The following is a 27,110-nucleotide window of genomic DNA, read 5'->3' on the forward strand; positions in this document are numbered from 1 at the left end:
TCATAGTTAGTTGCTTCAATATCGGTTGCCAAATGGCCTGTCATCAGGGCTTGGCGCCCGGCATCCGGTACCGACGGTAATCTTACCGTCATGGTCTGGCCGCTCTTTCCGCCCTGCCCAGACTTAGCACCAGCGAGATGGATTTCTCTTCTCTGATACTACAAGAGAATGCAATAGAAATGATATTGAAAAACAGCTGCAGAGATTCGAAGCAGCAAAAACAACAGCAGCAGCAGCAAGAGCATCAACCAACAGAACAGAACAGCAACCACCACCACCACCACCACGAAAAACCAGGAACCAGTGGCCGAACCACGCCACGTCCATCGTGCAACCCGCGGATGAACAGGAAAAGGTAGTTTCCACTCTAGTTGTTTTCCTTACCCTCCTCTGCCTCTGTCCATGCCTATCGAAGCTTCGAGCTTAGCCGAACGGCGCTGCAGATCCTGCCGGATGCCTCCGGCAGCAACCAGAATGATTTCATTCTTTACTACTGATAGACTGATCAACTGACTGAGGAATGATATCCAAGACCCACAAGGCTGATAAGGAACCTCTTCTGTGTATACTCACTCTCATTTTTCGGACCTGGAATTGAACCCACTTCCTCACCTCATACATACTACTCGAGTCGACATAGGTTCTGGAAATTATACCGAGCAGCCACCCAGCCGACCAACCTACTCATCCATGTATGTATGTATGTACTGTACTGTACTGTAGAATCAACCCCCAAGAGCCTATCTGCGTGACAGTACCCTGACCCATCCATACGCATACGCATACCTCCGTCTTCATGCACTGTGCAATAGCCAACCAATCCCGCAGTCACAAACAACTTACAGTACGTGAGTTAACAATAACAAAGACAGTAGATACGTTACACCGTGATACAGACTCCACCATACACCATACACCATACCCCAAACCTAGCTTACCTCACGAACCTCGTGACTACTTTACTGGGGGCATCTCACCACTAAGGAGAACCATGAACTTTTGATGCGGGTGCTGTCCTCAGAGATGGAAAAGCACTAACCAGAACCAATTACAGCATCTCAAACCAGAAGAAACCACGTCGGGTTTTGTTCCGAGGATCGTCCGCACTTGGTTTTGTCCCCTCCCCCTTACAATTTCGGAGATTTGGGGGAGGGGAGGGGAAGGGAGGGGATCTGGTGCTGGCGGCGTTGGTGGTTTGTGCTGGTGGGGTTTGTGTTACAGTACTTCGTACTTGATTGTCCTTGGACAATTGGGACAATGGGCGAAAGTCTAAAGTATACCTAATATCTTACAAGTTACCATACTTCACAAGGGAAGAGCTATTGAACTCTCGCGCCCGGGCGTCGGTCTTGCAGGTCAAGGATTTCCTAGGATTTCAGATTCCTCGATCTGCAGAATTAGAGAGATGAATGTATCCATTGGATGGACGGACAGACAAGATTCCTGATCAACTTTAGCAAAAGCACTGGGGCCTTATGAAAGACAGAAAGAGGGAGGGAAATCATCTCTTGGCGGGAGGCTGATCGACCCGTGCCAACTACTCCACATACACACACCTATGGAGGACAAGTCTGCTGGAAATTGAACTGACTTCAATATTCTAAAGGTTGAAAAGCTAGTTTCAAGGAACAACAAGAGCTCTCTTCTTCCAGCAAAGCACACACACACGCATGGCAAAAATTCAAAAACAGGTTCCTTCTGAAGGTTCAAGTTAGGTATTGGTTTTCCCTTTCTCCCATTCAATCCGCACTCGCTTGGACGCCGGACGCCTTGTTGTCTTGTTGTATACTAGCTGGAAATCTTTAACCCCACCACGTGCTTGGGGGCTTCGTCGTCCGCAAAACAAAATTCACATTCCAAGTAATACTGGAGTATAAAGCTGGTGAACATTGCAGTCACGGGACGGGCAGGACGGCAAACTCGGGTTCTGTGAGATGCTATGGGTTGCTGTCATATCCGAAAACCCCCGGGGCGATGCTCGGTGACATCATGTCGGAGAGACAATCAGCGGAGTAGGGCGGATATCCTAGATCGACAGGGTCGATAAGGTAAACGTACACACCCACAAACAACCAACAAGTGTTTAGATATACTACCACGTGGTGACATTACCCAGATCATGTTCCTATTGTAGACCGTGGTCAGCCTCGATACATGCACATCACATCATCCGTTGTATCACTCCCGTCGGGAAGCTCCACAAACTTACCTTGAGGTATTCGCTGCCCTTCTCGAGGTACTCCTGCCGTGTAATGGACGACTTGCGGAGTTCCGAGCCCGACGCCCACTGAGCGGCGCCCTTCCAGGCATCTAGGATAGGGTCCGCCGCCCGGCGGACGTTCAACACGCTGTTGGCCGGTAGACACGCCTGGAAATCGTGACGGAACCGCTCGTCGAAGTTTTGGAAGAGCGTATTGCCACCGGTGAAGAAAACATCGCGCAGCAGCCGGGCCTGTTCCTCGGGATTCGAGAAGCGCTGGTTGACAATATCGGCGGCGATCTCGACCAGTCCCGCCTGGTCGATGCCGGCGATGGATGGCTTGAAGACGACCTCGGGAACCCGGATCCGCTCCACGTTCAGATGGATCTGATGGGCCTCGCGCTGGCTCTCTGGATCGAACGGCCACGGACCCCGCAAGAACACGTGCACCAGACTCTTGGTCCAGTCGGATTGCGCCGCCAGCGTGTGGTTCTCCGTGAATTCCGGATCGTATTCCAGAAGCTCCTTCTCGGCCGCGTCAAGCAAACCGCCGAGATCCTCTTCCTCCTCCTCGTCACTTTGATCGCCGGTAGCCACGGTGCGGTAGACACCCCAGTCTTCATCGTTGGCGCCGAAGGTGTCGTCATCGCCGCCTCTCCGTCTCTTCTTGGGCCCGTCCGCGGCGAGGTTGGCCAGGGTCTTCATGCGCATTTGGCTGGCGAGCGACTTGCGATTGCCCAGATCAGCCTTCATCCTGTCGCGTTCTTTGATTCGTTGCAGGAGGCTCTATAAGACCATGTCAGTGCCAAAGTGCCAAAGCATGTAGGTAGATAAATTACCTGACGGTTAGCCCTTCGCTCAGCCAACCAATTGTCGAAATCATTCTCCCGCTTTTCGCGGTCAAGCCTTTCTTCCTCCTCCTGACGAGCCTTCTCCTGTTCCTTCTCGGCCTTGGCGCGTTGGCGAGCCTCCACGTTAGACTTCATCAGTCGCTGGTGGCGCTTCTCCTTGAGCCCGGCCTCATCGAGCTCCTCGTCCGGAACATCCAGCAGCGGGAATGACATTTCCTCCTGTGGTTCTTCCGTCTCCTCGATGCCCAGATCACGATTCCGCGAGCGCTTGATCGACCGCTCGAGATCGCGGATCAAGCGGTCAAGGTGTGCATCGTCTTTCAGGTCCTCGGCTTCCAAGATGCGTCGGGCCTCCTTCTTCGACTCGGACGCGAGCCCCCGCTGTAGATCCTTATAGTACTCCAATTCTTGTTCCTTCTTCATCAACTTTTCCAGGCGCATTTTCGCAGCCTGCTCCTGTAACCTCCGCCCGCTCTCCTTCTTCCGCTCCGCGATGCGCGCCAGCTCCTCCTCCGTCTTCTCCGGAACGACATGCTCCGTATACGGGTATTGGACGATGTGGTCCCGATCCTCCAGCCCCGTCCAATCCAGGTACCGGCTTAGTTCTTGGTCGTAGTCCTTCGAGACATAGCAGTGCTTGTGCACCAAATCTTGCATCTGGTTGTCGGTCATGCGGGCCGGAAAAGTCGGGTATTTCAGCCGCATCAGCTTCAGGAGGTATTCCGACGCGTGAAGACCGCCCCAGTTCAGGCGCGAGCAGTTCGACAGCAGGGCCTTGTTGTTCAGTATGGGAATGACATGCGTGGATGTATGCGATGAGGAGACGATGAGACCGTCCGTGCCACGGTTATACCGGTAGGAGAATAGGGAGTCGATGCCGTAGGCTACCGACGGCGCCGAATAGCATTCGAAGAGAATTTCGTTCATCACTGCAACCACATTAGCAACCACAAGTTCCCATTTCGGTTTGATCACATCCGCCCAAGAACGACGAGGTGGCCATCAGACTTACTGCGTCGCGGATAGTTCAGGTTCGCGATCGGCTCCGTCATAACGATGGGCCGATCGACGCCTCCGTCGGCGCCCCCGTCCACCCCCAGCTTGATAAACAAGTAGTCCAGCACTCCCTCCATCACGTCCCAATTGCCCACCACGCTCGAGCCGGGATCGAACGCATACCGCAGCTGTCCGCGCGTCGTAGCGTCGACGTAAGCGTCATTTCCGATGAATTGACAGGCTTTGTTCAGTTTCCGATCGCGATACCGACTCATTACGGGGGGTATGATGAAGCGCGGCTTCTTGTCGAAGGACCAGCCCGCTTTGACCAGGTTGGAGCCTAGATCATAGATGATATAAGGTTAGACACCAAGGTTCACAACCGAAGAGAAGGGTGGTCTTCACTCACCATTGTCGATAACGATGGCGCTGGTGCCGGAGCTCTTCGCATAGCCTTCAGGCTGGGGTGCGTGGTACCCTTTGAACGGATGATCTTGGACATTATAGGGCGTGGGAGGTGGCGGTTTTGCGGCCGCCTTTTCGGAGGAATTGACTGAAAATCGAGTGGGAAGGACGGTTGAAATGGAAGTGATGGCCATGGTGGTCTTCTGGGGCCAACCGGGCCCGGTTTAACAGGACTAGCAGTTCAAGAGCTTCTGGCGAAAACCGCAGTTCATTGCATTGCGATTTGTCGCGGGTTGCAATTTTATCTGGACAAAGGGTTGGTGGGTTAAGATGAAGGATGTTGAGTGTCCTCCCTCAAAATGGTTTCTTGGAAGGGAGGAGAAGTCTGGAGGCGGCGGCGGAAGTGGTGATAAACGAGATAGTCAAGAGAAAGAGTTGGGTTCGCTGCACCTTCCGGCCGCCGGCGCCGCATGATGCCAAGATCATGGGGATAATACACCTTTTATACAGAACAAGCAAGGAAAATTGTCCGGGTCTTTACATAATTTACTCAACAGCACAAGTCTCAATTCACCAGAAGAAAATTTCATTAGAAAAATGGAAACGGAATATCATATCGTCGTTAGTACAATAGTCAACGCTGGTAAAGGCTCAGGATGGCTCCTTCAGGTTGTCCGTCGCTAGGAGAAGTTAGCAACATCGAACCAGGCAGGCGCTGTTACCGACTCGGAATCTACTATACCTTCCAAGTGGAACAGGACATTGGACTGGTAGTTCTTGAACATCTGCGCTACGAGCTCAACATTCATGTTCTGGATGTTGATCTCCTGTAATGCAACGGTCAACATCCTCGACGAAAAATATGAAAGGATATGGAGAATACCTGAAGATTGCGGTTCATGACCATGATCGATTCATTGAGTTTTTCCTGGGCCTTGTCAGTCGTGACCTCTGACTGATTAGAGGGAATAACACACAATGTTGCCGATGATGCGAGATAGCAGCAAGGCTTGCTGATGCTCGTGAGGACTTTCCTGCATGACTTTTAGTTCTTCTCCCTTCTCGTAATTCACTTGTACTTTGAGCCTGGGATTGCTTACCATCGTGGTATACTGTAAGGTAGACACACTGGGATCGTTTGGTAGTGAAGTTTGTTTGTTGCTGCCCGTTTGCCAAAGAAACCAATCACCATGTCATGTCACGTGACTAAGACTGGTCGTCGCGTATCTCAAAAAGGAACTGTAGATCTCATGCAAAGAGTTATTTCTAGAACTGATATGCCTCGATATACAAGATTTAAACTGAGTCTCTCTCCTGAAAGATTATTGCGGGTATTGGGGTGGTGATGCCAGCGCCATCATACAACGACGGCCTGGGTCAATCCGCACATGCTTCCGGACCGCACTTCTAGACTCTCCCTCAGAATCAACTCCAACATTCGCAACCAGGCAACCAGCTTCTCAAACCACGACACCAACTCTGCACCAGCAACAATCCGGAGCGCATTGAGACACGGCCTTCATCATGGCTCCTTTGACACCTGCAGACAGCGAGAAACATCAGCAACTCCTGGACCGTCTCGACATCGCGCACGTCCATCGCCCATTCCGCAACCCGCACTGGAAGCCCTCTCAACGGCGCAACAAGAATGTCAAACAGCTCATATCCGAGAGCTCGAGAAAAGAGGCCTCGGTGATGGCCACACAGACCAACTCTGGAGCATCGACGCCGCTCCCTGCCACCACCTCCGCCAGCACCGAAGGAAGCCAGACCCCTGCGGAGGGCGGCTCACGAACCAACATCGCGCAAGCCGCGCAGAACCTCTCCACGCTGGTCCTCGAAAAGAACGCTCGCGCGGCCTTCTCCGGCCCTACTGTGACCTACACCAACATCGAGTCCGCTCCGTCCTTGAACCCTTCCCAGCAGACCCGATACTGCGATATCACCGGCCTGCCGGCCCCATACACGGACCCCAAGACGAGACTGAGATATCACGACAAGGAGGTTTTCGGCGTGGTCCGGACGTTGGGACAGGGTGTTCCGGAGAGTTATCTGGAACTGAGGGCTGCACACGTTGTGCTGAAATGAGCTTCATGATATCTAGGAGTTACTTTTTTACCATGGGATTATATAGGGTAAGTCCCGCATGGTCTACGCAGAGTAAAGAACAGATGGAGTCGGATCTAATGTTATGTTTCTAGCTAGGCGCTATGACTCTTGTCTGAATTTGAGATAAATAATGTACGACCAACACAGTCAAGCGATTCCACCCACCTGCCCCTCTCGAGACAGGTTCAAGGAACTGCTCCGGCTTATTCGTGATCTTGTATCATGAGAAATACGATTTTGATCTTCGCCTCTGTGCTGGAAGAACCAGCACTCGACTAGTACCGACGCTCCACCGGAGGGAACGTCAGTTACAGCATCACTGGGGATACTGTCGCCGCGGCGTATGGTTGCGCTCAGCAATAGGCTGGCACGAAGATAGGATACATGAGGAGATGGTTAGGAGAGGACCCAGCGATTGCACGAACGCGTCGTGCCTGCAGTGTCAGTCCATGTTGTGTTGTTCAACAGTAGCACTAGGAATTAACCATTGAAGTGTTGTTTTGGTGTATTTATCCATGAATCACCTCAGCATAAGAGGCATTGAACCGAATTGCCAACGTAGCCAGCCGATAGGCATTGTTGGGGTGTTGAACATAACACCATAACAGATCTCGAAAGGAGAGTCGATACTGTTGCTGAGAGAAAAGATTTAGGAGAGCAAAATCGCGAGTTTTGTGGAAGTGCGGAAGCCAGTCGACCGCCATCCCAAGAGGGACTAGTTCTCACCTCGCCAAGAAAGGAACGTGGCAGAATTGGGGAATTTTGGACGCCTATCATCAATGTTTATTCAACTCGTTGGGGAAAATCATTTGATTGTGTTCTAGCGATTGGGCCGATACAGCATCGAGCTTTTACTCTATCCTTCGGATTAGTCTCACACACCTCTTACGAGTGCCCAACTTTCGTGGCCTCTCTGATCGACGTCTCCGCGCGCACGCGACATCTCCGTCGCACATCGCGATCCTCTCCGCAAGCATCTGTTTGTCGATCTACTCAACATCTCGAGTTTCGCATCGCGCATCCAATTCGAATCTTTTTGCCGTCAAACCAGGACCACCATCCCCTCAGACACACCGAAATACCTACAAATCCTGCATCAGTGAGACAAAAATGCCAACCATGTGGCTGTCCGACAACCAGAGTAAGCGCAACCGGCAACTCCGATCTACAACCCTCCCAGAACCAAGCTCCATAAAGCAGGAATCATGGCTAACACAGCGTCTTCCAACCCACAGAGATAGGAGTCATCTTCTGCTCCGCCGGTACGCTCATACAAGACCAATCTCACCCAACCAAGACCAGACCAATTGACCCCATGCAACAGGAGCACTATTCCTCTTCGGCGGAGTCCTGATGTTCTTCGATCGCTCACTGTACGTCCCAAGCACCGACCCTGCTCTCCCAAATCACGATGTATAATCACAAAAGCTAACCTCCAAACCTCACAGACTGGCCATGGGCAACGTACGTTCGACTCTTCCTTCTCCTCTCCCCCACCCTTCCTACGTCTCGCAAAAGCCTCTCCTCCTCCGCCCAGCCCCCGCCAACCCAAACTAACAACAACACAAAATAGATCCTCTTCCTCATCGGCCTCACCCTCATCATCGGCGTCGAAAAGACCTTCGCCTTCTTCTCGCGCCGCCAGAAACTCAAGGGCACCGCCGCCTTCGTCGCCGGCATCCTGCTCATCCTCCTCCGCTGGCCGCTCACGGGCTTCATCATCGAGCTGTACGGGCTGTTCATCCTCTTCGGCGACTTCCTGGTGACCATTGGCCAGTTCGCGGGGAACATCCCCGTCGTGGGGCCGTACATCAGGACGGCGTTGGAGGCGCTGGCCGGCGGCCGGCGGAATGCCGAGTTGCCGGTATAATATCCTGGAAATCGGGGTTCTTTTCAGCTTTCTTGCCCCGGCTCTCATCCTTTTTCCCGTGCGCCAGAAGAGAAGAACTTGAAGCGGGATGTCTACTGTCGTCAAAGCCTACTTCAATAGGTGTCAAGCGACTTTTGCGGATGTGTCTTGCGTAAACCCGGTTTCATGCATGCACTGGAAGCGGAAACCCCCCCCCCCCCATAACCCTCCCGTCTACTAAGGCGTGATATAATGTTAACGTGTAAAACGAACCGATAACACGAGACTTGCCTACTTACCGTTCTTACGACTTTTACTTCTTATATGATGCGCATGGAATACGAAATGTGGAATGTACTGGTTCATGTACTTTTTGTTGCGGTGTGGTGAAGGATACGTCCCTTGTACTTGGTTGCGGAAGAGGGAGGGAAGTCATTTTTCGGTGGGGTGCATATGTGACTGGCTGGAGTTTATTAGATGTTGTAATTGTTAATATTCTCTCTTCGGGTGGTTTCTTTCTTTTTTATTCGTTGCAGACCGGTTATTGGATATATAGACATTCGTTTAAGTAATGATTACATATCCTGGAGCACAGTGGACTAACAATGTCGCAAGAGCTCTGACAGGTTGCATCATCCATCTAGACCAGAATCATCTCAGGAGAATGAAAGGTGGCACATATTTGCACATATCTACGCGTTGTGGCTGATATCATATAACAACAGGAGAAAAATAACAAAGGAGAAGATTAAGAACAGACAAAATCGAGAAGGAGACCACCGTGTTCTACATTCAGAGTATTACCACTGCTCCCCCTTGACTTTCTCACCCCCGCCCCCCAACGACAGACTTTTTGATTAGGTGTATACACCGGCCCATCTACCGGGGGTTGTTGATGTAGTCAGCGAGGTTCTCGACGACGGTGGCGGCGTTGGTGGTCTGGACGGCCTCGCCGTGGTGGGCGACGAAGACGCAGGAGTTGGCCTTGACGATGACGATACCCTCCTTGCCCTGTGATTCGATTGTGATTAGTTCATCCTGTTAGGATATGGGCGGAAATGACGGTCCCATGCGAGAGGATCAGGAGTTTGGAGGGAAGATCCAAAGATGAGCACAGGGAGAGGGAAGCGTACCTTCTTGCCGTACACGCTGCGCTCGTCAGCCTTGATGGTAACGAACTTCTCTCCTCCGACGATGATACCATTGGCGAAGGCGCTGCTGGGGTCCTTGAAGATGGCGGCGAGACCGGTCAGCTCCTGGGGAGCGATCTATACAGCGCGGTCAACTCTGAGTTCCATACGGTAAAGACGGGGGATATGGCCGGATGGGTGACTGCGCGCCGACCCGATGGCGGTGATATCATACCGTGAAGCCGGGGGACGAAGCCTCAACATCGGAGAAGTCATAGGCGAGGATGGCAGCCTTGTCGAATTGGCCGGATCCCATCAAGCTGGAAGGTGATGGTTGTGTTAGGATACATGCTGAGCTGGAGCGATATAGGGATGCATTTGAAGCGGGGTAGAGGCGGGATGGTGTATATACCTGGAATCGACATAGCCTGATCAAAACAAGAGTGAAATTAGTTATCGGATACAGAGATTATAGTGAGCAGCAAGATGCAAGGATAGAGATCCCTGATGGAGAGGAACGTTTGAGCATACCTTGCCAGATAGCGGAGTGCTGACCCATGGTGACGGTGGTGATAGAAGTGGTGGGATAAACAAACGACGGAGATGGTCGGGGAGAAGAACGGAAAGGAGGAAAGGAGGAAAGTTCCCACAAGGCAGAAAGAGTTAGGAAGGGGGGGTAGAAGGCGGTCGTCCAAGGAAAAAAGTCGGACCAGGAAAGATGATAAGTTGACTACTATGTAATGTACAGCAGTTGATGGATAGGAGGTTGAGGAAAAGGAGGGGAAAGGAGATGAAGAGGGGGGGGGGGGTTTAGTCAGAAAAGAAGATGATGAGGTGGGGGTTTCTGTTGGTCGCTCGCGCGCTTTCTCTCTCTCTCTCTCTTCCAGTTCTCTTGTTCTCAATGTGCCCCGCCAAGCTCCATCAGACTAAAATGAGACTGATTGACTGATTGACTGCTTCAATCATTCTTGTTTCCTATAGTTCTCTATAGGGTTTTGTTCTACTACTCACTAGTTCCTACTGCTCAGCTTAATCTTTCTCCTCTATTCACTATCTCAATAGTGCGAACCCTGATTGTCCCCTCATGCTCCCCCTCTACGTCATTCCTCTCTTACACCCGCGACTGATCCGTGGTTTGGAGCTGTCTGTCTGTCTGTCTGTCTATCTAATCTATTTAGGCTTCCTGCGTGAATCCGACTCAGGCTGGCTGTCAACGAGAGCCCTGGGGCGGTGGAGGGACCAACACCAGGTCTCCATAATCCGAGGCAATTCGGAATAGCTTCCCTGCCTTTGCAAATGCTAGACCCTGTTCAGTCCCACCGATGCTCTTACCGCCTCTTCTGTCTCTGCGCAAAGATGTCGAAGAACTGAGACTTTTCCCCTTAGCGCAGGCTTGCAAATGAGCAGTGGCGAAATGCATGAGACCAGGTCATGTGTCGAACATCAACTGCACTCTTCATTATGCACTCTGCAGCCTTCCGGCAACTCTACTATTCTCTTGAGTTACGAACCGTATTCGCTCCCGTTGACGGAGCCTCACAGATGATCGACTTAGTCATGGGACCGGGCCACGTCAGATGCAGAAACAAGGGAAATTAGCCCTCGGAACAACCGTTTGTTGGTCAGTCAGGCAGTCAGTCAGTCAGTTGCTCTGACAGCTGCAGACTTGCATCTGACATTCCTGTCGTACGTACTTATAGTCTTCCCATGGACATGACACAACTCAATCATGGCCTGTCATACCCACTGTTGTGCAGGAGCGAACGGCACGTGCGAGAGAGCACGGAATTGGTCTGAAACAGTCTCCTTTCGCTTGTAGCGCCCACGCGAAATCTGTGACAAACCCCCCTTTGCTGCAAGTATCAGCATCTTAGATCTCCTGGATGGGCACAATGTTATTGGCTCCGAGATCTCAATAACTCCAGGACGATGTCCAGCTGCGAACTCAACCCTGCGTCTGCCAAGCTTGTTCTCTCGATCCCTCTCGCCCATGGGATGAAGCCGTAATCAAACGCTCAATCAATCAGATCCCGCGATAAGCACCTCCGTGGCGCTCACAGATGCCACACATTTTCCGCCCGCGTAGCTCCTGTAACGCCTCCTAGACAATTTACTTCCAGCGCTCTCGTTGGTCACTGGGTTCTGGCGCTTCGTCAGATCTTACTCAGTCCAAATCCCATTCAGTATCTAGACTGACCATGGATCCAACAAAACAGTCTGACACTAACCAGCCCCTGCCGCTTGTTTCGTTTAGGTGTTGCGCCGTCCGTAGGCCTCAGGCTCCACCCTGAACAACGGCTTTGTCTGGCGCTTCTTTCTTTCCCTCAACTTACTGCTTCTCCTCCATCCCTCCTTTTCTCCCGGCCATGACTGAATCTTCGGCTTCGTGACGATTTCGTGGTACTGCTTCGGGCCTTCTGGAAGGCCGTCCATTCCTTTTTACTTGCAAGCCTTCATGACTGGTTCGTGAAGTTCTCTTCTCCGACATTCTTTAACCTGTCACTCCTTTGCCGGTTTATATTACCACCTCCACTCTTTTACTCTTGCTTGATTCAACCTAAAGGGCGCTCACGGACCATTCAAAATCCCTTGTATCGTCGCTAGCATCCTCGATTTCTGGGAAACCTATTACAACCGAAGCTTTCACCATGGCTCTAGGCACCTTTCGTGGAAGGTCGCGTACATTGCGCCAGCCAGTGGCTAGTTCCTCGCCTGCTCAAAAGCACGCAGACGCGCGGCCGCGCAAGAATTCCGGACGTCACGAACCAAGCGCAAACTTGCCTCAGGACTCCGCACGCCCAAAAACGGCAGAGCAGCAGCAGAGGCATGTGCAGGATGCCAATCCTGGTTTTGATTTCCAGATCCCAGCAACCCCTTCGAATGCCATGACTTCGCCAACGAGCCCAATCATCTCGCCAACAGACGGCTTGATTGGTGTCGCACTAGGAAGCCCCCGCATGGTCGAGGTGCCAATGGCAATGTCGCAAGAGCAACAGTTCGAGAGGCCTCCGGAGGCCCCAGTGCGACCATCGCTACAGCGCAAACCAAGTAAATGGAAGAAAATCGGAGGACTATTCAAAGCAAAGAGTGCATTGAGTGCACCTGTTCCTAACCAACCCTTCTATCATGTCCAACCGACTCCTGAGTGGCCAATGCCAGCTTCTGCAGTCTCCATTAACCGACGCCAACCGATTCTCGAGGAGAGCCCCAATCTTGACGAGAAGCCCATACTCGAGGAGGAGCCCAAACCCGGGGATGTCCATAAGAAGGCCGACTCCAGGCCCGATGATCAACCCAGCCCCATCGAAGCTTGGCCATCCCTGGAACTGGAACCAACGCCGGAACCTACGGGCCTGAAGCACGAACAGACGGCTGCCATGAACGAGCCATCTCAGACCGTTAATGCATCCTCGAACTTCATGCCCTTACTCCAGATTGATATTCCTGATATCCAACTGGAACGGTACAGTGTTATGTTTGGGGGAGTTCTGCAGAAGAACAGACCCCCATCGTTGAACCGACGGAGCAAGACGCTGAATGATGCGGACACAGAAGACGCGAAGGTAAGTTGCTCATGTCTGCTAACTGTGATCCGTCTAACAACCGTTCTCAGCAACCGTCGCCTCCGTCGCCAGAAATGGTTCCTCCTCGTCGAAGGGCGACCTCACCAACGCGTTCACGGTCTAATTCTCCGAACTTCCTACTGTTTCCTGCCACCCAAGTCAGCAAGGCTTCGAAGGTCCTGGGATCGCAGAACATACCCCGTGGCCCTAGCCCATTACACAAGTCTCAGACATCATCAGCCGAGTCTCATCGAGAGGATGTGTCTAAGGATAAGAGCCATCTCGTTCTTATGGTGCACAGTTCCCCGTCCTCGCACAAGCAACAGAGCTCCGTGTCATCGTTCCTATCAGCAACATCTATCAGCTCCGAGGACGAAAGACTCCTCCTGCAGAAACTCAAGCCGGTGCGCAGCTACGTTGATGAGCGAGAGCCCGAATGGGAGATCATCAACAAGAAGTCCCCAACCACCAGCGAGCCTGTGCCTCCTATCCCTCCTGCCAGCCCGCGGCCGAAGGCTCCTGCCACCCTGACGATCAACACGCAAGTGCCGCCCATCAGGACTTCTGCTGATTGCCGCAGCGAAGCGTCATCGCCCTTTTCTTTCGTCTCATCCGCCAAGTCGCCCAACACACCTCGCAGCAGAACCAACCATCTAGCGCGGTCTCCCACAGTCAGCCACGCCAGCACCAGCACCACCAGCGCCACCACTACCCCAATCGCAGCCCGACGATTCCCACTCGGCGACGAGAGGAAGAACGCCAGCACGTCAGACCTGAACAAGCCTCTCCCCACTGTGGAAATCTCCATTGCTCGATCCGTCTCCGTCTCCAGGGGCAAGGAGATCTCCATCGCTCGATCCGTCTCCGTCTCCAGGGGCAAGAAGCAAATGATCGTCCCCATCCGTCCCCGGCTAGACCGCGCCAACACCACCGCCACGGATCGGGTCGTGGAAACCAGGATCGCTCGTCCGCCGCCTCGCCTTCGAGACGGTGGAGACCTGAGCCCTAGACCTGGATCTACTCGAACCGTCCGTGTCGGCAACTTCATTTGATGTTTTCTCTCCATTCGAGCTTTACTTTAGTCCATTCTTACGATCCTATGTCACACTCTTGATCTATCTTCCTTATTTGGTTGGCTCGATGACTTCTCTCTTTTTTATTTCTTAGCCGGCCTTCCTTTACGAGCGCAGGTAGCATATACTATTATGCTTTGATAGCTTCCTTCCATCCATTTTTATGTGACATATCCCATTTCTTACTTTTGTCAGATCGATATCTGCCCTTTTCAGTCATGCTGGGGTTCGACCAGTCGCCCATCTTCATGTATTTATTTTTATCCCTATTTCCCAAATACCCCCACCTCGGTATCCAGTCCAAGGCACGGTCCGAGACCCTAGCCTTCTCAAATTAGACTTGATTTACAAATCCGAAAATCTTATGCTCTCGCGTTTCACGCAAACAAACCAAGAAACACCTCCCAAATTAAAGCAAAACAACACTTGAAACTCTAGTCATGTTCAAGATTCTGTTCCCAAGCATCTACTGTATCACCCCGACCGATTTTTCCCAAAGTTGAGAAACAAAAAATCCTGTAGATCTAAGAAAGTATGTACAGAAAACAAAACAAAGACTAAGGGATCATCTCTTGGCCCTTCTCAGGGATAGTGGATTCCGGCACACTCTGCGTTTCAGCTCCCGTGGCGGCGGCAGCACTAGTCGGAACCTCCACCCGGGTCACCGTCCATTCCATGCCCGGGTACGAATCGCTAATCACGCGCACGTTGACCTGCTTGGTGCTAGGCGCGGCGGGGTTTTCCGGGAACTTGGCCGAGGACCGAACTGTGAGTTGCTGCTGCTGCTGCTGCTGCTGCCGCTCATTGGGTTTCTTGGCAATGCTGCCGCTGCTACTGTTAGCAGAGGGGCCAGCAGCGCCACGGCCACTGGTGTTGCTGTTGTGACCATTCCTCTTTCCGCGCGGACCGGTCTGCCATGAGACACGTTTCAAGGCTAGCAGCTCCCCGTCCTGGCCATCGGGCTTCGCGCTGTAGATGAGCAGGAAGTATCCCTCGGTTTGGGGCTTGGGGAAGCGCGGGGCGTAGACCCGGCAGTCGCGGTCCATGGGGGCATTTTTGCGGACGATGGAGACGGTGATCCCGCGGGGCGTGATGGTGGCGATGGAGACGGCGAGGTTGGGGAGGTAGGCTGCGGCCTTGGCGAACTGGGCTTGCGATGCGGAGAGAGTGAGCTTGCGCGCGAGCGAGGAGATGGCGCCGGTGGGGAGGGCGGCGAGAGCAGCGAGTGTGGGCGGGAGGAGGCTGCTGCTGCTGTTCTTGCCGTCCTTGGACTCGGTGGGATTGGTGATATCGACACCGGGCAGGATCGACAAGGCCGAGTCCTCGGGCCAGCGGGCGGATTTGATGCTCTGGAGGAGGCTCATGAACATCTGGCACGCCTGCGGGTAGCCCAATTCGGCCATGACGTCGATCGAGGCCTGAATGATACGGATGCCCTGGTCGAGGACGGAGGTCTGATCACCGACATAATCGGAGATTGGAAGGTCGATGCGCGACATGTACGCCTGCAAGAGGAGAAAGGCTTTCACATGGGGGTCCCAGAGAGGCAAGTCGCCCATCGAGTCGACGGAGAGGGGTAGGTGATTCGCCAATTCGGCATTGATCAGGTCTTCGTTGTGCCGGACGGGAAGCTCGTCGAATTCGCTGGCGGAGCACATCCAACTCAGGACATCGTGGAAGGTGGGGTTGGGTTTGGCATGCAACATCAAGTAGCGGATAGTCTTGTGCGAGAGGTAGTAATAACTCATGATCTTGCCAAAGGGAGTGGGGTCAACGTCGCCAGTGGCCGAGTCAAAGGCGACACAAGATGATTCGGCGAGCTCGCTAAGGGACTGATCGACCAGGTCGATCATAAACTCTTGCGCTATAGCTTGAGCAGCCATGGTGTTGTGCTCCTCAGCCGAGATCTCGAGCCCGTAGTACGATGGGTTCTTGTGAAGACGTCGGAAGAAGAACGTCCAGGTTAGGTAGTCCAGAGCATCCTGTTTCGTGGTGATGGTTCCCGCGGACACTTCAGCGCCCAAGTGGTTGTCGAGAACCTTATGCAGAGTCGATTCGACAGGGAATCCGGTATGCAGAAAGTGCTTATAAAAGGCTTTCTTTGCGTCCTGCGTAAAGATGCGGGCAATGCCAGATGTGTCGAACTGCGGACGTCCTGCACGACCCAGCATTTGCAACACATCCGTCAGGTCCATGTCCCTGTAGCCTTCGATCTTGGCATCGAAGAACTGGGTGCCCTTTACGACGACTAGATGCGCAGGCAAGTTGACACCCCATGCAAGAGTACTTGTCGCCACCAGAATCTGGATCTTGTTGTTTGCGAAAAGCTCCTCGGCTAGTTGTCTGTCAGATTCAACCAGACCAGCATGGTGCAGACCGATTCCGAAGCTAAGTGCCTCTCGTAAAGCGTCATCCTTGACCCGAGTAAGGTTTAATTGCAGATCTTCTTCCGACATACGGACAAATCGCCGAGGATTATCTTCCATACCACAGTAGTTGATCAGATCCTTAGCAGTGAGACGGGTCTGTCGACGAGAAGCGACAAACACGATGACCGGCTTGTCAGGCGAGTGATTCTTGATGGCAAGGAATGTCGGCCTGTTCATCGACTGCATGAGAGGACAGAAGCCACGCTGCTCAGGGAATCCATCGATGTAAATCTCCAGAGGCACAGGGCGCACTGAATGGCGGAAATTATAAAGACCTTCCTTGACGCCTAGCCAATTCGCGAGATCGCTAGCGTTTGCACAAGCAGTGGACATACCCATCAACCGCACAGAGCCCTTGGACTGAGAAGCAATGTAGTTCATTCGAGACACGATAATTTCGAGAATAGGTCCTCGATCACCGCCAAGCAAGTGGATCTCGTCGATGATCACCAAGCTCACCTTCCGCACGTAGTCTCTGGTCTGCCAACTACGCGAGATACCGTCCCATTTCTCGGGAGTTGTGATGATGATGTCCGCGTCTCGGATTGTCCGAGTATCAGGAGTGTTATCTCCGGTCAACTCTACCAGCTTGAGACCCATAGGCGCCGTGAGACGCTTCTTCCAGTCCTGAACTCGCTCACGCACAAGCGCTTTCATGGGCGCAATATACACGACCTTGGAGCCGGGCTTTTCTCTAAACGCCCACCACATAGCCAGCTCTGCGGCAACCGTTTTCCCACTGCCTGTAGGCGAGCCTAACAAAACATTGGCTGGGGTGTGATATAAGAGATGGAAGATTTGGGTTTGCATAGGGTTGAAGAACTGGAAGCGTTGTCCGTAGAGCTCTTCCAAAATCGGGTTCTTCAAGGCAGAGATAGGCAATGGCTGAAGATTGAGTAGATCGGTGTACACACTCTCGGTATCGGGGCGAATGAGATGCTGGAACGACACCGGTGTGACCGTCTCAGCACCCAGCCATCGATCCGAGATCGCGCGGACATAGATCTGGCTAGGCAACGGATCGGACAGTGGAATTGTGAAGTTCAACTCGTGCTCATCATGCAACTTCTTCCGGCTCAGAATGAAGTACTCGTGGTGGTAAATCTCGGATGTTTCCGAGTTCTCCACCCAGATCCAGTACGATTCCGAGGCTCCATGATGTCTGTCATTCCAGCTGAACTCTGGGTAGAGCAAAAGACGAATCCGCAAGACATCACGATTCAGTGGTGCAATCTCGGCTTCGACGCTTAGCGTAGGGAAGTTGTCCAGTAACTTTGCGAGCGTTCTACCCATCTTATGATTGTGGACCAGCTGTCCGATTTCGGCCGTTTCCATATCTCTCAAAGATTCAATAGCTGAGGTTGGAAGCTTCTCATCCAAATTTCTAAGAATTGGTTGAGGCAGGTCAAATTGATGGAACGGGTGGTCAAAAGGCCACATCTGCTTTTCGATCGATTTACACATCGACAAAAGCACTTGGCATTGGTAACCCCAGCGTCTATTCAGGGCTATCATGAACAGAGCACGGCAGATACGAGCAGCATTTTGCGCCACATAGCCGGTATCCGACACCAGAGCGAAGTCCTCGATTCTAGCACGGGAAATGTATGACTGAAGCAAAATGTTGGTCTTTGCATGGGGTGAGTCGTTTCCACCCTCTACTTCAGTCTGGATAGCCTCGTCTCGTAGCCTGTTGAGTTCTTTTGACTCGCTCTCGCGTGCCTGTATGTTATCGAACTCACCGCTCATGCTAATCATGCTTAGCACATCGGCTTCAGTTGCACGTGGTCGCATCAAGTTGTTGAAGATTTCAATACTTGTCTGTAGAACATAATACTGGCTTGCTATGCGGCCCACGTCCTTGGCTTTAAGATCCTCCGTCTTCTCATTGTATATGATCATTTGGCTCTTTTGCAGGACAAGTGCCGCTTGTATGATTAGCTGACGACGTCTCTGGACCAGCATCGGATCGTCGCGAATCTCGGCCCAGTCGATACCATAATTCCGGGGCTCGCGCAGCATGCGAACAAACAGATACGAATATCCAAGCCATTGCACAGCTTCTGCGACTGAAGTGACCGTGCCGAGTGAGATTTCCGCATTCAGGTTGTCCACGAGGCGACTCGAGAACCTGGATTCGATCGGCTGCTGCGACGTTACTGCGGAGATGTAGTGGTTCAGTTTATCGTGGGTGGTACAGATGAACCCAATACCAGTGTCCTGGAATTGGGGACGACCAGCACGACCAAAGATCTGCAATACGTCGAGGATACCCAGGTCGACAAATTTACCCTCCTGGGGATTGTAGAGCTGGGTACCCTTGATGACAACCGCCGCGGCGGGAAGGTTGACACCCCACGCGAGTGTCGCAGTACAACAAAGTACCTTGATTAGTCCTTCAGAAAATAGACGCTCCATCAGGTTACGGTCACTGCGACTCATTCCAGCATGATGGGTTCCAAGTCCACCCGCGAACAATTCACGCAGCTCGCGAGCCCGACTGCGTTTCACATCTGCCAAGCCGTTGGAGTACCCTTCTTCTTCTTGACAGCTAAAGAGGCCTTCACAACCATCCTCACTGGCCATCTGGCGAAGCATCCGAGCAGTTAGGACAGTATCCTTTCGTGAATGAACAAACACCATGACCTGATGTCCTCTCTCAAGCATATCGCGGACCTTCTCAAAGGCTACGACATCGATATTCTCACGCGACTGCTTAGAGCCAGGCTTCCCTTTAACACCAATAAAGTGTTGCTCTAGTGGTACAGGGCGGAAGGATCCATCGAAGTAGAACAGACCAGCCATTTTGTTGACTTTGAGAAAGTCTGCAACATCGATATAGTTGGGCAGCGTAGCGGACAGACCAACAATGCGAATGAGAGACTGTGTGCTTTCCACTTGACGCTGTGTACGTGCTACTAAGGACTCGATGACGGCACCACGCTCGTCATGGAGCATGTGGACCTCGTCAATGATAAGCAGGCGCACCTTCTGTACAAGTTCCGTGTCGCCCGTGCTCTTTCGGGTCACCACATCCCATTTTTCAGGAGTAGTGACGATGATCTGAGTCTCCACAATCTCTCGCTTGGTCAACTGCATGTCACCCGTCAGCTCGCGAACCTTGATGTTCAGCCAAGCGAGTCTCTTCCCCAGCTTCTCCGTGACTTCAGCTGCCAAAGCCTTCATTGGGGCCACATAAATGATCTTGAAGTCCTCCAGCTGCACCGCAAACTCGGTTGCATCTGGCTGCTCGATGGGGTTAGGGATAGTGTTCTTGCCAATAGCGTTCAGGATCGTTAGCATTGCGGCATCTGTTTTACCAGCACCAGTAGGGGCACAAATGAGCATATTTTCATTCGTCTTATAAGCAACATCGTAGAGCAGACTCTGCATGCGATTCAAGGTCTTGTATCCTCTGAAGGTGCCTTGGCAAAGACCATCCATGGATGCTATTGGCACCAGCTTCTGACCGGGAAACAAGCCGCCCGTCTTGGACGCTGGGACTTCGATCTCGGTGTACTTCTTTTCTTCGATTTGCTTACTACCCATCGGCAGCCCATACCTCTTCCCTCCAAGGGAAAGCACGTTTCTGGATTCGTGCATCTTGAAAACATGAGGATAATGCGGTTCAGTCCTGGTCTGTGCCTCCAACAGCGGCGCATGCTTATGCTCGTAGTCCTGCTGCCGTAGAGCTTGCTCGCGCTCCGCCCTGGTTTGAAGTCTACCAGAGAATAGACCATCTGTCTGGGCCTCTGTGCGTGCATGGGAGTGCGCATTTGCGATGATCTCCGATCTGTGGGCGATCAAGTCGATGACAAAATCCAGATCGTCGAATCCGACGATTTCGGCCAGCGACATCTGAAGTTCGTCATCTCCACTATCGGTGGCCAGCGCAGCTGTGATCTGCTGTGCAATGTCGTGTGCCTCGAGACCGGGTTTGTTGGAGGCCAAGCTTTGGCACTTCTGCTCGAGCCATGTCTGGTCGTATGCCGATGTTAGCGGGGCGGATGGGAGGTCATCAAAGTCATCATATCCCTCGCTGGATTCATCATCTGAGCTGATGATATCCCAGATGTCGTCGTCGATAGTTCCGGGCGATGAATAGTCATCTTCAAAATCCAGCTCCAGGTCACTTCCGTAACTGGGTTCCTTGGCGGGGTCTGAGGGAAGCTTCAGATCGGCGATGGCCTGGCGCATGGCTGCCAGCTGAGTGAGCCATTGCGACTCAACAGATCCAGTGCCGTCCATTTTGATAAGTGAGGCGCTAATTAGTAACGAGCTTCCAGCACTCCGAACTCAAAAAAAAAGGTGAGAGTGAGAGTGAGTGGTGAGTGGAGAGTGGTTAGAGAAATGAGCCGGGCTGGTGGGCGATGACGGAAGTACCCGGCAGAATGGCCACCGCCTTGCGTCGCTATAGAGCCGGGCGGTGAGCCGAGTCTACTGTATCTACACAGTGAGATAGCAGAGAAGTGAAATCTCACTGCCACGGGATAATCACTGGCTACCTGTGATCTGGATTTGTGGTAGTGGTCTGTGCTAGTCCGGTGCAGAGCCGATGAAAGACGGACAGATTCCAGACCAGTCTGATGTTTAATTGACTGACTTGCTCAGTGTGGATTGATAATCCGGATAAAAATCTGCTTACCTAATTGGCACCGTGCCGATAGTCGGGGAATTACTGGGGCTTTGATTGCCTCCGTCCGGTTTTAATGCAGCTCAGATGGCGTCAGAACAATTCTGAATGGTCCAATTGTCATCCCCCCAGCAGCCTTTTCGTATACCTTACTTTCTACTATCGCGATATCTCTGTCAATTGCCCGAGTGTCTTGCTGATTGGTGATCACATACGAATCATAGACTACTAGAGCTACAGCCCCGTTGATCTCTCGGTCTTTGCCGGCCTTCCCCCCACCCAGTCCCAGTCCCAGTGCCAGTGCCATTTCTGCCCCTCCACCTCGGCGTCTGACCTCAACTTCTTCCCCCCCCCCTCTTCTTCCTCTCCTTCTTTCTCCTACTCCTCCTCCCAATGCGCACCTGTTCTTCTCTCCGTTCCCTCTCAGCTCAGGTACTTAAGAACCGGCTCTCCCACGGCTCATCTTCGTTCGTCCGTTCATCTCAGATCGCTGTTGTTTCTCTGCCCAAACCCGGCAGCCAAAGCATCACCACAGCTTCCCACCCGAACGCCGTCGTCAGTCGCCGAAACGTGCTGGCTACCATTCAGCGACCTACCCTGACCCCCATCGCACGTCTCACCTCTCTTACCCGGCAATTCTTCTCGACCGGTGCTGCAGCCGACTCCAACACCATGGCTCCCGTTGAGGTTCAGCAGTACGACTACATCGTCCTGGGCGGTGGAAGTGGTGGCAGTGGCAGCGGCCGTCGCGCCGCCGGCTGGTACGGCGCGAAGACCCTGATCGTGGAGAGTGGACGCTCCGGCGGTACCTGTGTCAACGTTGGGTGAGTCTTTTAAGTTATGCCCACTTGTCCGTTCCAATCTCAGAGCTAATGATCTGCTCCAAATCTCCAGCTGTGTCCCCAAGAAGATGACCTGGAACTTCGCCTCGGTCAACGAGAACCTGCACGCGGCGAAGCACTACGGCTACACGGTGCCGGAGGAGGTGAAGATCGACTACAAGTACTTCAAGGAGCGGCGCGACGCGACGATCCAGCGGCTGAACGGGATCTACGAGCGCAACTGGGGCCGCGAGGGGATCGACCTGGTGCACGGGCGGGCGGGCTTCGTGGAGCCCAAGGTGATCGAGGTGACGCTGGAGGACGGCAGCAAGGCGCGGTACACGGCGCCGCACATCCTGATCGCGACGGGCGGGCGGCCCAGCATCCCGGACATCAAGGGCGCCGAGCACGGCATCACCAGCGACGGGTTCTTCGAGATCGAGGAGCTGCCGCCCAAGGTCGCCGTCGTGGGCGCCGGGTACATCGCCGTGGAGCTGGCGGGCGTGATGGGCGCCGTGGGCGTCGAGACCCACATGTACATCCGCGGCCAGGAGTTCCTGCGCAAGTTCGACCCGATGATCTCCAAGACCATGACCGAGCGCTACGAGTCCGTCGGCATCCACGTCCACAAGGGCCACCAGGGCTTCAAGGAGGTCCAGCTCCTCCGCGACGGCAAGGGCAAGGACAAGCTGCTCAAGCTGATCCACCACGACGGCTCTGAGACCGAGGTCAACGAGCTGCTGTGGGCCGTCGGCCGCGTCCCCGAGGTCGAGGACCTGCACCTGGACATCCCCGGCGTCAAGCTGAACACCAACGGCCACATCGTCGTCGACGAGTTCCAGAACACCAGCGTCGACGGTGTCTATGCCATCGGTGATGTCACCGGCCAGGCCGAGCTGACCCCTGGTATGTTTTCAACCCCCTAGAAAAAAAAAAAGACAAAAGCAAACTAACACTCCAACAGTCGCCATCGCCGCCGGCCGCCAGCTCGGCAACCGCCTCTTCGGCGGCCCCGAGTTCAAGACCGCCAAGCTCTCCTACGACAACATCCCCACCGTGGTCTTCTCCCACCCCGAGGTCGGCACCGTGGGTCTCACCGAGCCCGAGGCCCGCCAGAAGTACGGCGACGACCAGATCAAGGTCTACCACACCCGCTTCACCGCGATGTACTACGACCTGTACCCGGCCGAGGAGAAGAAGCAGAACCCCACCGAGTTCAAGCTCATCTGCGCCGGCCCCGAGGAGAAGGTTGTGGGTCTGCACATCTTGGGTCTGGGCTGCGGCGAGATGCTCCAGGGTTTCGGCGTCGCCGTCAAGATGGGCGCCACCAAGAAGGACTTTGATAGCTGCGTCGCCATTCACCCCACCAGTGCGGAGGAGTTGGTCACCTTGCGATAAGTCTTTATAGTGTCCGTGCGTGTATAGTAGAGCTGGCTGGAAAGGCATTAGAATCAAAGAATATACAGGATTCAACACATTGATGCAGGAATATTGATTGGACTGGCTTTCTTCCTTTCTTTTCTTGTTTAGAAAGACCAAAAGGGTAGGTAGGTGTATATACCTCCCATTGCTTCATAGATATGTCCATCCAGAAAGGAAACGATGCAAACAGGTTGGAGTCTTCAAAACACAGCCTGCTGTGCCCAATCCCTCCCACCAATCCCAGCGAAATCGTGTGTACGTATAGTTGTTATGTACAAACCCCGCCATTTGCTTTAGGAACACCGTAAACGACATGGAGTATAAATTAAGAAGTCGAAAAGTTCGACACGCTCTCTTACAAAGAAAAGTGACACGCTAAGAATGACGCTCGATAGAAAGACTGCTGGATCCTGCTCACATCGCTTTCAATAAGGACCAACAATATCTTGGAACAGATGATAAGTTTTCATCGATATATAATGGTTTAGAGATAATGGTTTAGACACGCTGAGATCGCTGGGAACGCAGAGTTGAGTGTCGGCGGATGATTCCGTCGCCCTGCATCGAGTGCCGAGGGTAATGATCCCGGGGATCATGGCCCGTGGTGGCGCTCTGCTCCGGCGGATTCCGTGGCTGGGTTTGATCGCGGTCACGGTCGATTGACATCTGGCTGAGACTCGAGGCACGGCGACGCATACGCTTCTCCGCGTCGGCGATTTCGTTCTGGTTAAGCGATTCCGAAGGTAGCAAAATGGCGCGGTCCAACGCGTACGGCAGACCTCTGTGCCGGCCGCGGATTTGCATGGCCATAATGACCAGTTTGGAAAGCACGTGAAATTCGGCGGAGAAAGAGGCGTTGATCCCGGGATATCCCAAGGACATGCCCACAGTGCCGTACGCGGACACAACCTCAAACAGCACTGACCAGATTTGAAACGAGTAGTCATCCTGCGCCTCGAGGCGCCCGCCTTCGACGATGGTGATTATGAAAAGCCCCAGGAATACATACCACAGGTCGAAACTCAGCTGCTTCCGCAAGTGAGCACCGATGTAGCTGGGTGCCGTCTGCTGGGTATCATCACTCTCATCTTCGTCCCCATTGCCATAAATCCCTAGACTCTTCTCCTCGTAGACGTTGGTGCGTCGCAGGGAGATGGCGATTGGAAACACGGATATATACATCATGATCATGTACGACACCTGTACCGCGGGGTGCAGGTCGGAGATCGAAACAACCGTAAAACCAGCGGTACGCGTGCAGATTGCCTGGAATAGACCATCAAGGATCCGAAGACCTGGCGACAAGGACGTAACAGTCGAGTCGTTCAGCTAGCGCACTTGTTAGTGTAATTCAATATTGAGTGGAAGTGACAACTCACATCAAGAATGATGAAGAAGACCAGGTCGATTCCGTTCAGCAGCACCAAAATCGCAAAGAGCCACCAAGTAGCATTCCGGGGAAAGAGGAGGGTGAAGCATCGCCGGGGATGATCGAGGAGAAAGCGCAATTCTTCCCACAAGGGTGTTTCCGCACGGACGACCTTGGACGAGACCCAGATGATGAACCGCAGCATACACGGAAACCCGGTGTTTCCGATGACAACCAGAAAGCCCAGAAGTAACAGTGGGAAGATGGCCCCTTGGAAGGATGCCATCGAGTCTGGGGTAAGAGTGAAGCCCACATCGTTAAAGGCCGACTGGGCCACGAAGATGGCCCACCAAGGACGGCCCTGGCCATCCTGCTCGACCACCGATCCCCAGTGAGTAGTCATGATCCATGGGACCATGCAAATTATGCCCAAAAGGTGGAACAGCACATAGTAGGAGATTAGCACTACCGCCAAGGTCTTCAGTGCACGGTATTCGATACCACCCAACTCGTCTCGTTGTTCCTCAGTCAAATCGACGAAGTTGGAATTACGAGCGACAGTCGCATTCCAACTCAGATAAGGCTGCGTAGGCCGCTCCCGCTCCTGTGTGAGGGATCGGAAGACACTGCTGAACGTGGGTCGCCGTGTTGTAGATCTGGCTAGTGGTGAAATATCCGGATCTTCCTTCGTCTCCTTGAATGTCGGGCGCGAGTCCATGCGGGGAAAAGTCTCGTTCCTCGTCCGCGTGCGAAACATCTCGGGCTCGTTGATCGTGATATGAGGACCGTCCATCCGGCGGGACCGAGCATCATCTTCCTCGTCCCCATCCTTGTTCCTGCCCTCCTCTTCATCCTCCTCGGATCCATCCCTGGTATCACCCGGACTCCGTTCTTCGTTGGAGTCGTTCGCCGTGGGTTTAGCGGGGGCTTCCACATTCTCGTCTTCTTCCAGCACCTGCGGCACACCACCCCGATCATACTCCCGAGGACTGGGGATCCGCAAGGCTCCTTTATTCCTCCGCTGGTTTTCCAAGAATGCGATGTGGTGTTCGGGACTGAGTTGCGCGGGCACGCGCAGACTCCCCACCCCATTTCCCAGCCCAAACGCTAGCTTCCGCGCGAATGTCGCCTCTGCATCTTCCGCATTGTTCTCAACATTTCGTCGAGTGGTTGGCGATTCCGGTGGCGAACTGTTCTCCTCGGGAGACTTGATACTGTGACCTCGCGAACGGACCCGACCTAACGTATTCCGCAGCACCACGATAGGCCGGTTTCCCACGCCCGCTTCCTCTCGATCATAGCTCGCCCCATTCTTGTCGTCAGTCACAGTGCGTTGGCGAGAGCGAGTGTAGCGAAGGGCTCGAGCATCGCGGACGACGTGCTGGAAGCGTTTTTCGAACCAGTAAAGCCGGACAAAGACGAGGACGGTGTTGATAAAGATGGGGGTAGTCAGCATAGACGCCACGTACAAGAATACCTGCTGGTAGGTGTACAGAGTATTCAGGTCGACAGTGTTGAGGCCGCTCTGGGTAGATGCACTAGTGGAGAGAAAGATGGCATCGATGTAGGCGAGACTGGTACCGGGGTAGATGATGACCGAGGTGAGGATTATTGTAGCGAAGATGTACATATAATGGATGAGAATATAGTTCAGGCGCAAATTCTTCACCCAGGGAATGCGCGAGGTGACGGTATTCGCCCATCGCAAGGTGGAGTAAAACATCCTGCGGTGTGACCGCACGGAGCTCGCTCCGTCAAAGGAAAGTAAACGGATCAGAGGGGGTGATCGTCAGTCAAGATGTCAAGAAATTCGGAGGTAATCTAGAAGATCCAAGAGACAACAAGGCAGGAGGAGGGGAAGAAAGGATGAGGGGGGGGGGAGTGAGGGTTGGAATGGGAATCTGCGGTTGCCTGCCGATCGGTGACGACGAGGGGAGAAGAAGGGGGGCAGAGAGAGAAAAAGGCGCAGGGCCAGAGCGGAACTGCTGTAGGTCAAAGACCCACGATAGCAGCTAGTCGGGGCAAATGGAGCAAGTTAAGCATTGTTTAGTGAATAACGGGGAAAGTCAGGCCGGGACAAGATGAGTTTAGTTTAGTTGAAGATTGGGGAGGAGGAGGATGGATGGATGGATGGATGGATGGATGATGGAGTATTGTAGAAGTCGGAAGGAACAATGCAAAGCAATCTATGACAAGAAGGGCGGAACAGCCGACCCCAGACCGAAAAATTAAATTAGATCAATCAAGAGATAATAAAATC

General features: G+C 53.2%; 9 protein-coding genes across 9 annotated transcripts; 4 read left to right on the top strand and 5 right to left on the bottom strand.

Annotated features, from left to right (window-relative positions):
* Positions 1–2,092: 2,092 nt before the first annotated feature.
* BO66DRAFT_334972 (actin-related protein ARP5) lies at positions 2,093–4,646 on the bottom strand (the record flags this gene model as incomplete). Its single annotated transcript, XM_025644226.1, has 5 exons — positions 2,093–2,125; positions 2,210–2,986; positions 3,040–3,980; positions 4,064–4,387; positions 4,457–4,646. 5 exons carry the CDS (start codon positions 4,644–4,646, stop codon positions 2,093–2,095), a joined length of 2,265 nt encoding a protein of 754 aa, XP_025498779.1.
* A 264-nt stretch (positions 4,647–4,910) lies between these two features.
* BO66DRAFT_395824 (DASH complex subunit DAD4) lies at positions 4,911–5,555 on the bottom strand (the record flags this gene model as incomplete). Its single annotated transcript, XM_025648317.1, has 5 exons — positions 4,911–5,132; positions 5,195–5,279; positions 5,336–5,380; positions 5,430–5,486; positions 5,553–5,555. 5 exons carry the CDS (start codon positions 5,553–5,555, stop codon positions 5,104–5,106), a joined length of 219 nt encoding a protein of 72 aa, XP_025498780.1. The 3' UTR covers positions 4,911–5,103.
* Positions 5,556–5,976: 421 nt separating this feature from the next.
* BO66DRAFT_463198 (uncharacterized protein) lies at positions 5,977–7,189 on the top strand (the record flags this gene model as incomplete). The annotated part of the gene is made up of 3 exons (XM_025652399.1): positions 5,977–6,528; positions 6,685–6,778; positions 6,824–7,189. 2 exons carry the CDS (start codon positions 5,977–5,979, stop codon positions 6,772–6,774), a joined length of 642 nt encoding a protein of 213 aa, XP_025498781.1. The 3' UTR covers positions 6,775–6,778; positions 6,824–7,189.
* A 171-nt stretch (positions 7,190–7,360) lies between these two features.
* On the top strand, positions 7,361–8,624 carry BO66DRAFT_359959 (Got1 family protein). The gene is made up of 5 exons (XM_025644987.1): positions 7,361–7,702; positions 7,797–7,823; positions 7,886–7,934; positions 8,010–8,025; positions 8,135–8,624. Exons 1-5 carry the CDS (start codon positions 7,672–7,674, stop codon positions 8,429–8,431), a joined length of 420 nt encoding a protein of 139 aa, XP_025498782.1. The 5' UTR covers positions 7,361–7,671; the 3' UTR covers positions 8,432–8,624.
* A 663-nt stretch (positions 8,625–9,287) lies between these two features.
* pfy1 (profilin) lies at positions 9,288–10,336 on the bottom strand (the record flags this gene model as incomplete). Its single annotated transcript, XM_025648318.1, has 5 exons — positions 10,072–10,336; positions 9,953–9,968; positions 9,776–9,860; positions 9,544–9,678; positions 9,288–9,421 (listed from the first exon to the last, which is right to left on the bottom strand). The coding sequence occupies exons 1-5, from the start codon at positions 10,097–10,099 to the stop codon at positions 9,290–9,292; spliced, it is 396 nt and encodes a 131-aa protein (XP_025498783.1). The 5' UTR covers positions 10,100–10,336.
* A 1,852-nt stretch (positions 10,337–12,188) lies between these two features.
* Positions 12,189–14,155, top strand: BO66DRAFT_335016 (uncharacterized protein; the record flags this gene model as incomplete). Its single annotated transcript, XM_025644227.1, has 3 exons — positions 12,189–12,707; positions 12,765–13,103; positions 13,271–14,155. 3 exons carry the CDS (start codon positions 12,189–12,191, stop codon positions 14,153–14,155), a joined length of 1,743 nt encoding a protein of 580 aa, XP_025498784.1.
* A 578-nt stretch (positions 14,156–14,733) lies between these two features.
* BO66DRAFT_475394 (RNA helicase SLH1) lies at positions 14,734–20,930 on the bottom strand (the record flags this gene model as incomplete). Its single annotated transcript, XM_025653227.1, has 1 exon — positions 14,734–20,930. The coding sequence occupies exon 1, from the start codon at positions 20,851–20,853 to the stop codon at positions 14,734–14,736; it is 6,120 nt and encodes a 2,039-aa protein (XP_025498785.1). The 5' UTR covers positions 20,854–20,930.
* Positions 20,931–21,370: 440 nt separating this feature from the next.
* Positions 21,371–23,549, top strand: glr1 (glutathione-disulfide reductase GLR1). Its single transcript, XM_025644988.1, has 3 exons — positions 21,371–22,062; positions 22,133–22,965; positions 23,024–23,549. Exons 1-3 carry the CDS (start codon positions 21,632–21,634, stop codon positions 23,455–23,457), a joined length of 1,698 nt encoding a protein of 565 aa, XP_025498786.1. The 5' UTR covers positions 21,371–21,631; the 3' UTR covers positions 23,458–23,549.
* Positions 23,536–27,006, bottom strand: BO66DRAFT_475396 (potassium ion transporter). Its single transcript, XM_025653228.1, has 2 exons — positions 24,861–27,006; positions 23,536–24,810 (listed from the first exon to the last, which is right to left on the bottom strand). The coding sequence occupies exons 1-2, from the start codon at positions 26,571–26,573 to the stop codon at positions 23,980–23,982; spliced, it is 2,544 nt and encodes an 847-aa protein (XP_025498787.1). The 5' UTR covers positions 26,574–27,006; the 3' UTR covers positions 23,536–23,979.
* Positions 27,007–27,110: the final 104 nt, after the last annotated feature.

Source organism: Aspergillus aculeatinus (genome assembly GCF_003184765.1).
Source record: "Aspergillus aculeatinus CBS 121060 unplaced genomic scaffold BO66scaffold_70, whole genome shotgun sequence".
Lineage (NCBI taxonomy): Eukaryota > Fungi > Ascomycota > Eurotiomycetes > Eurotiales > Aspergillaceae > Aspergillus > Aspergillus aculeatinus.

Bases quoted from the DNA above. Each gene is read 5' to 3' on its own strand.
- BO66DRAFT_359959 (XM_025644987.1), top strand. From the start codon at position 7,672: ATGCCAACCATGTGGCTGTCCGACAACCAGA. The intron at 7,703-7,796 runs GTAAGCGCAACC...TCCAACCCACAG, and splicing joins GTGGCTGTCCGACAACCAGA to AGATAGGAGTCATCTTCTGC. The intron at 7,824-7,885 runs GTACGCTCATAC...CCCATGCAACAG, and splicing joins AGTCATCTTCTGCTCCGCCG to GAGCACTATTCCTCTTCGGC.
- BO66DRAFT_475396 (XM_025653228.1), bottom strand. From the start codon at position 26,573: ATGTTTTACTCCACCTTGCGATGGGCGAATACCGTCACCTCGCGCATT. The intron at 24,811-24,860 runs GTGAGTTGTCAC...CAAGTGCGCTAG, and splicing joins TCTTCTTCATCATTCTTGAT to CTGAACGACTCGACTGTTAC.
- glr1 (XM_025644988.1), top strand. From the start codon at position 21,632: ATGCGCACCTGTTCTTCTCTCCGTTCCCTCTCAGCTCAGGTACTTAAG. The intron at 22,063-22,132 runs GTGAGTCTTTTA...CCAAATCTCCAG, and splicing joins GGTACCTGTGTCAACGTTGG to CTGTGTCCCCAAGAAGATGA. The intron at 22,966-23,023 runs GTATGTTTTCAA...ACACTCCAACAG, and splicing joins CCAGGCCGAGCTGACCCCTG to TCGCCATCGCCGCCGGCCGC.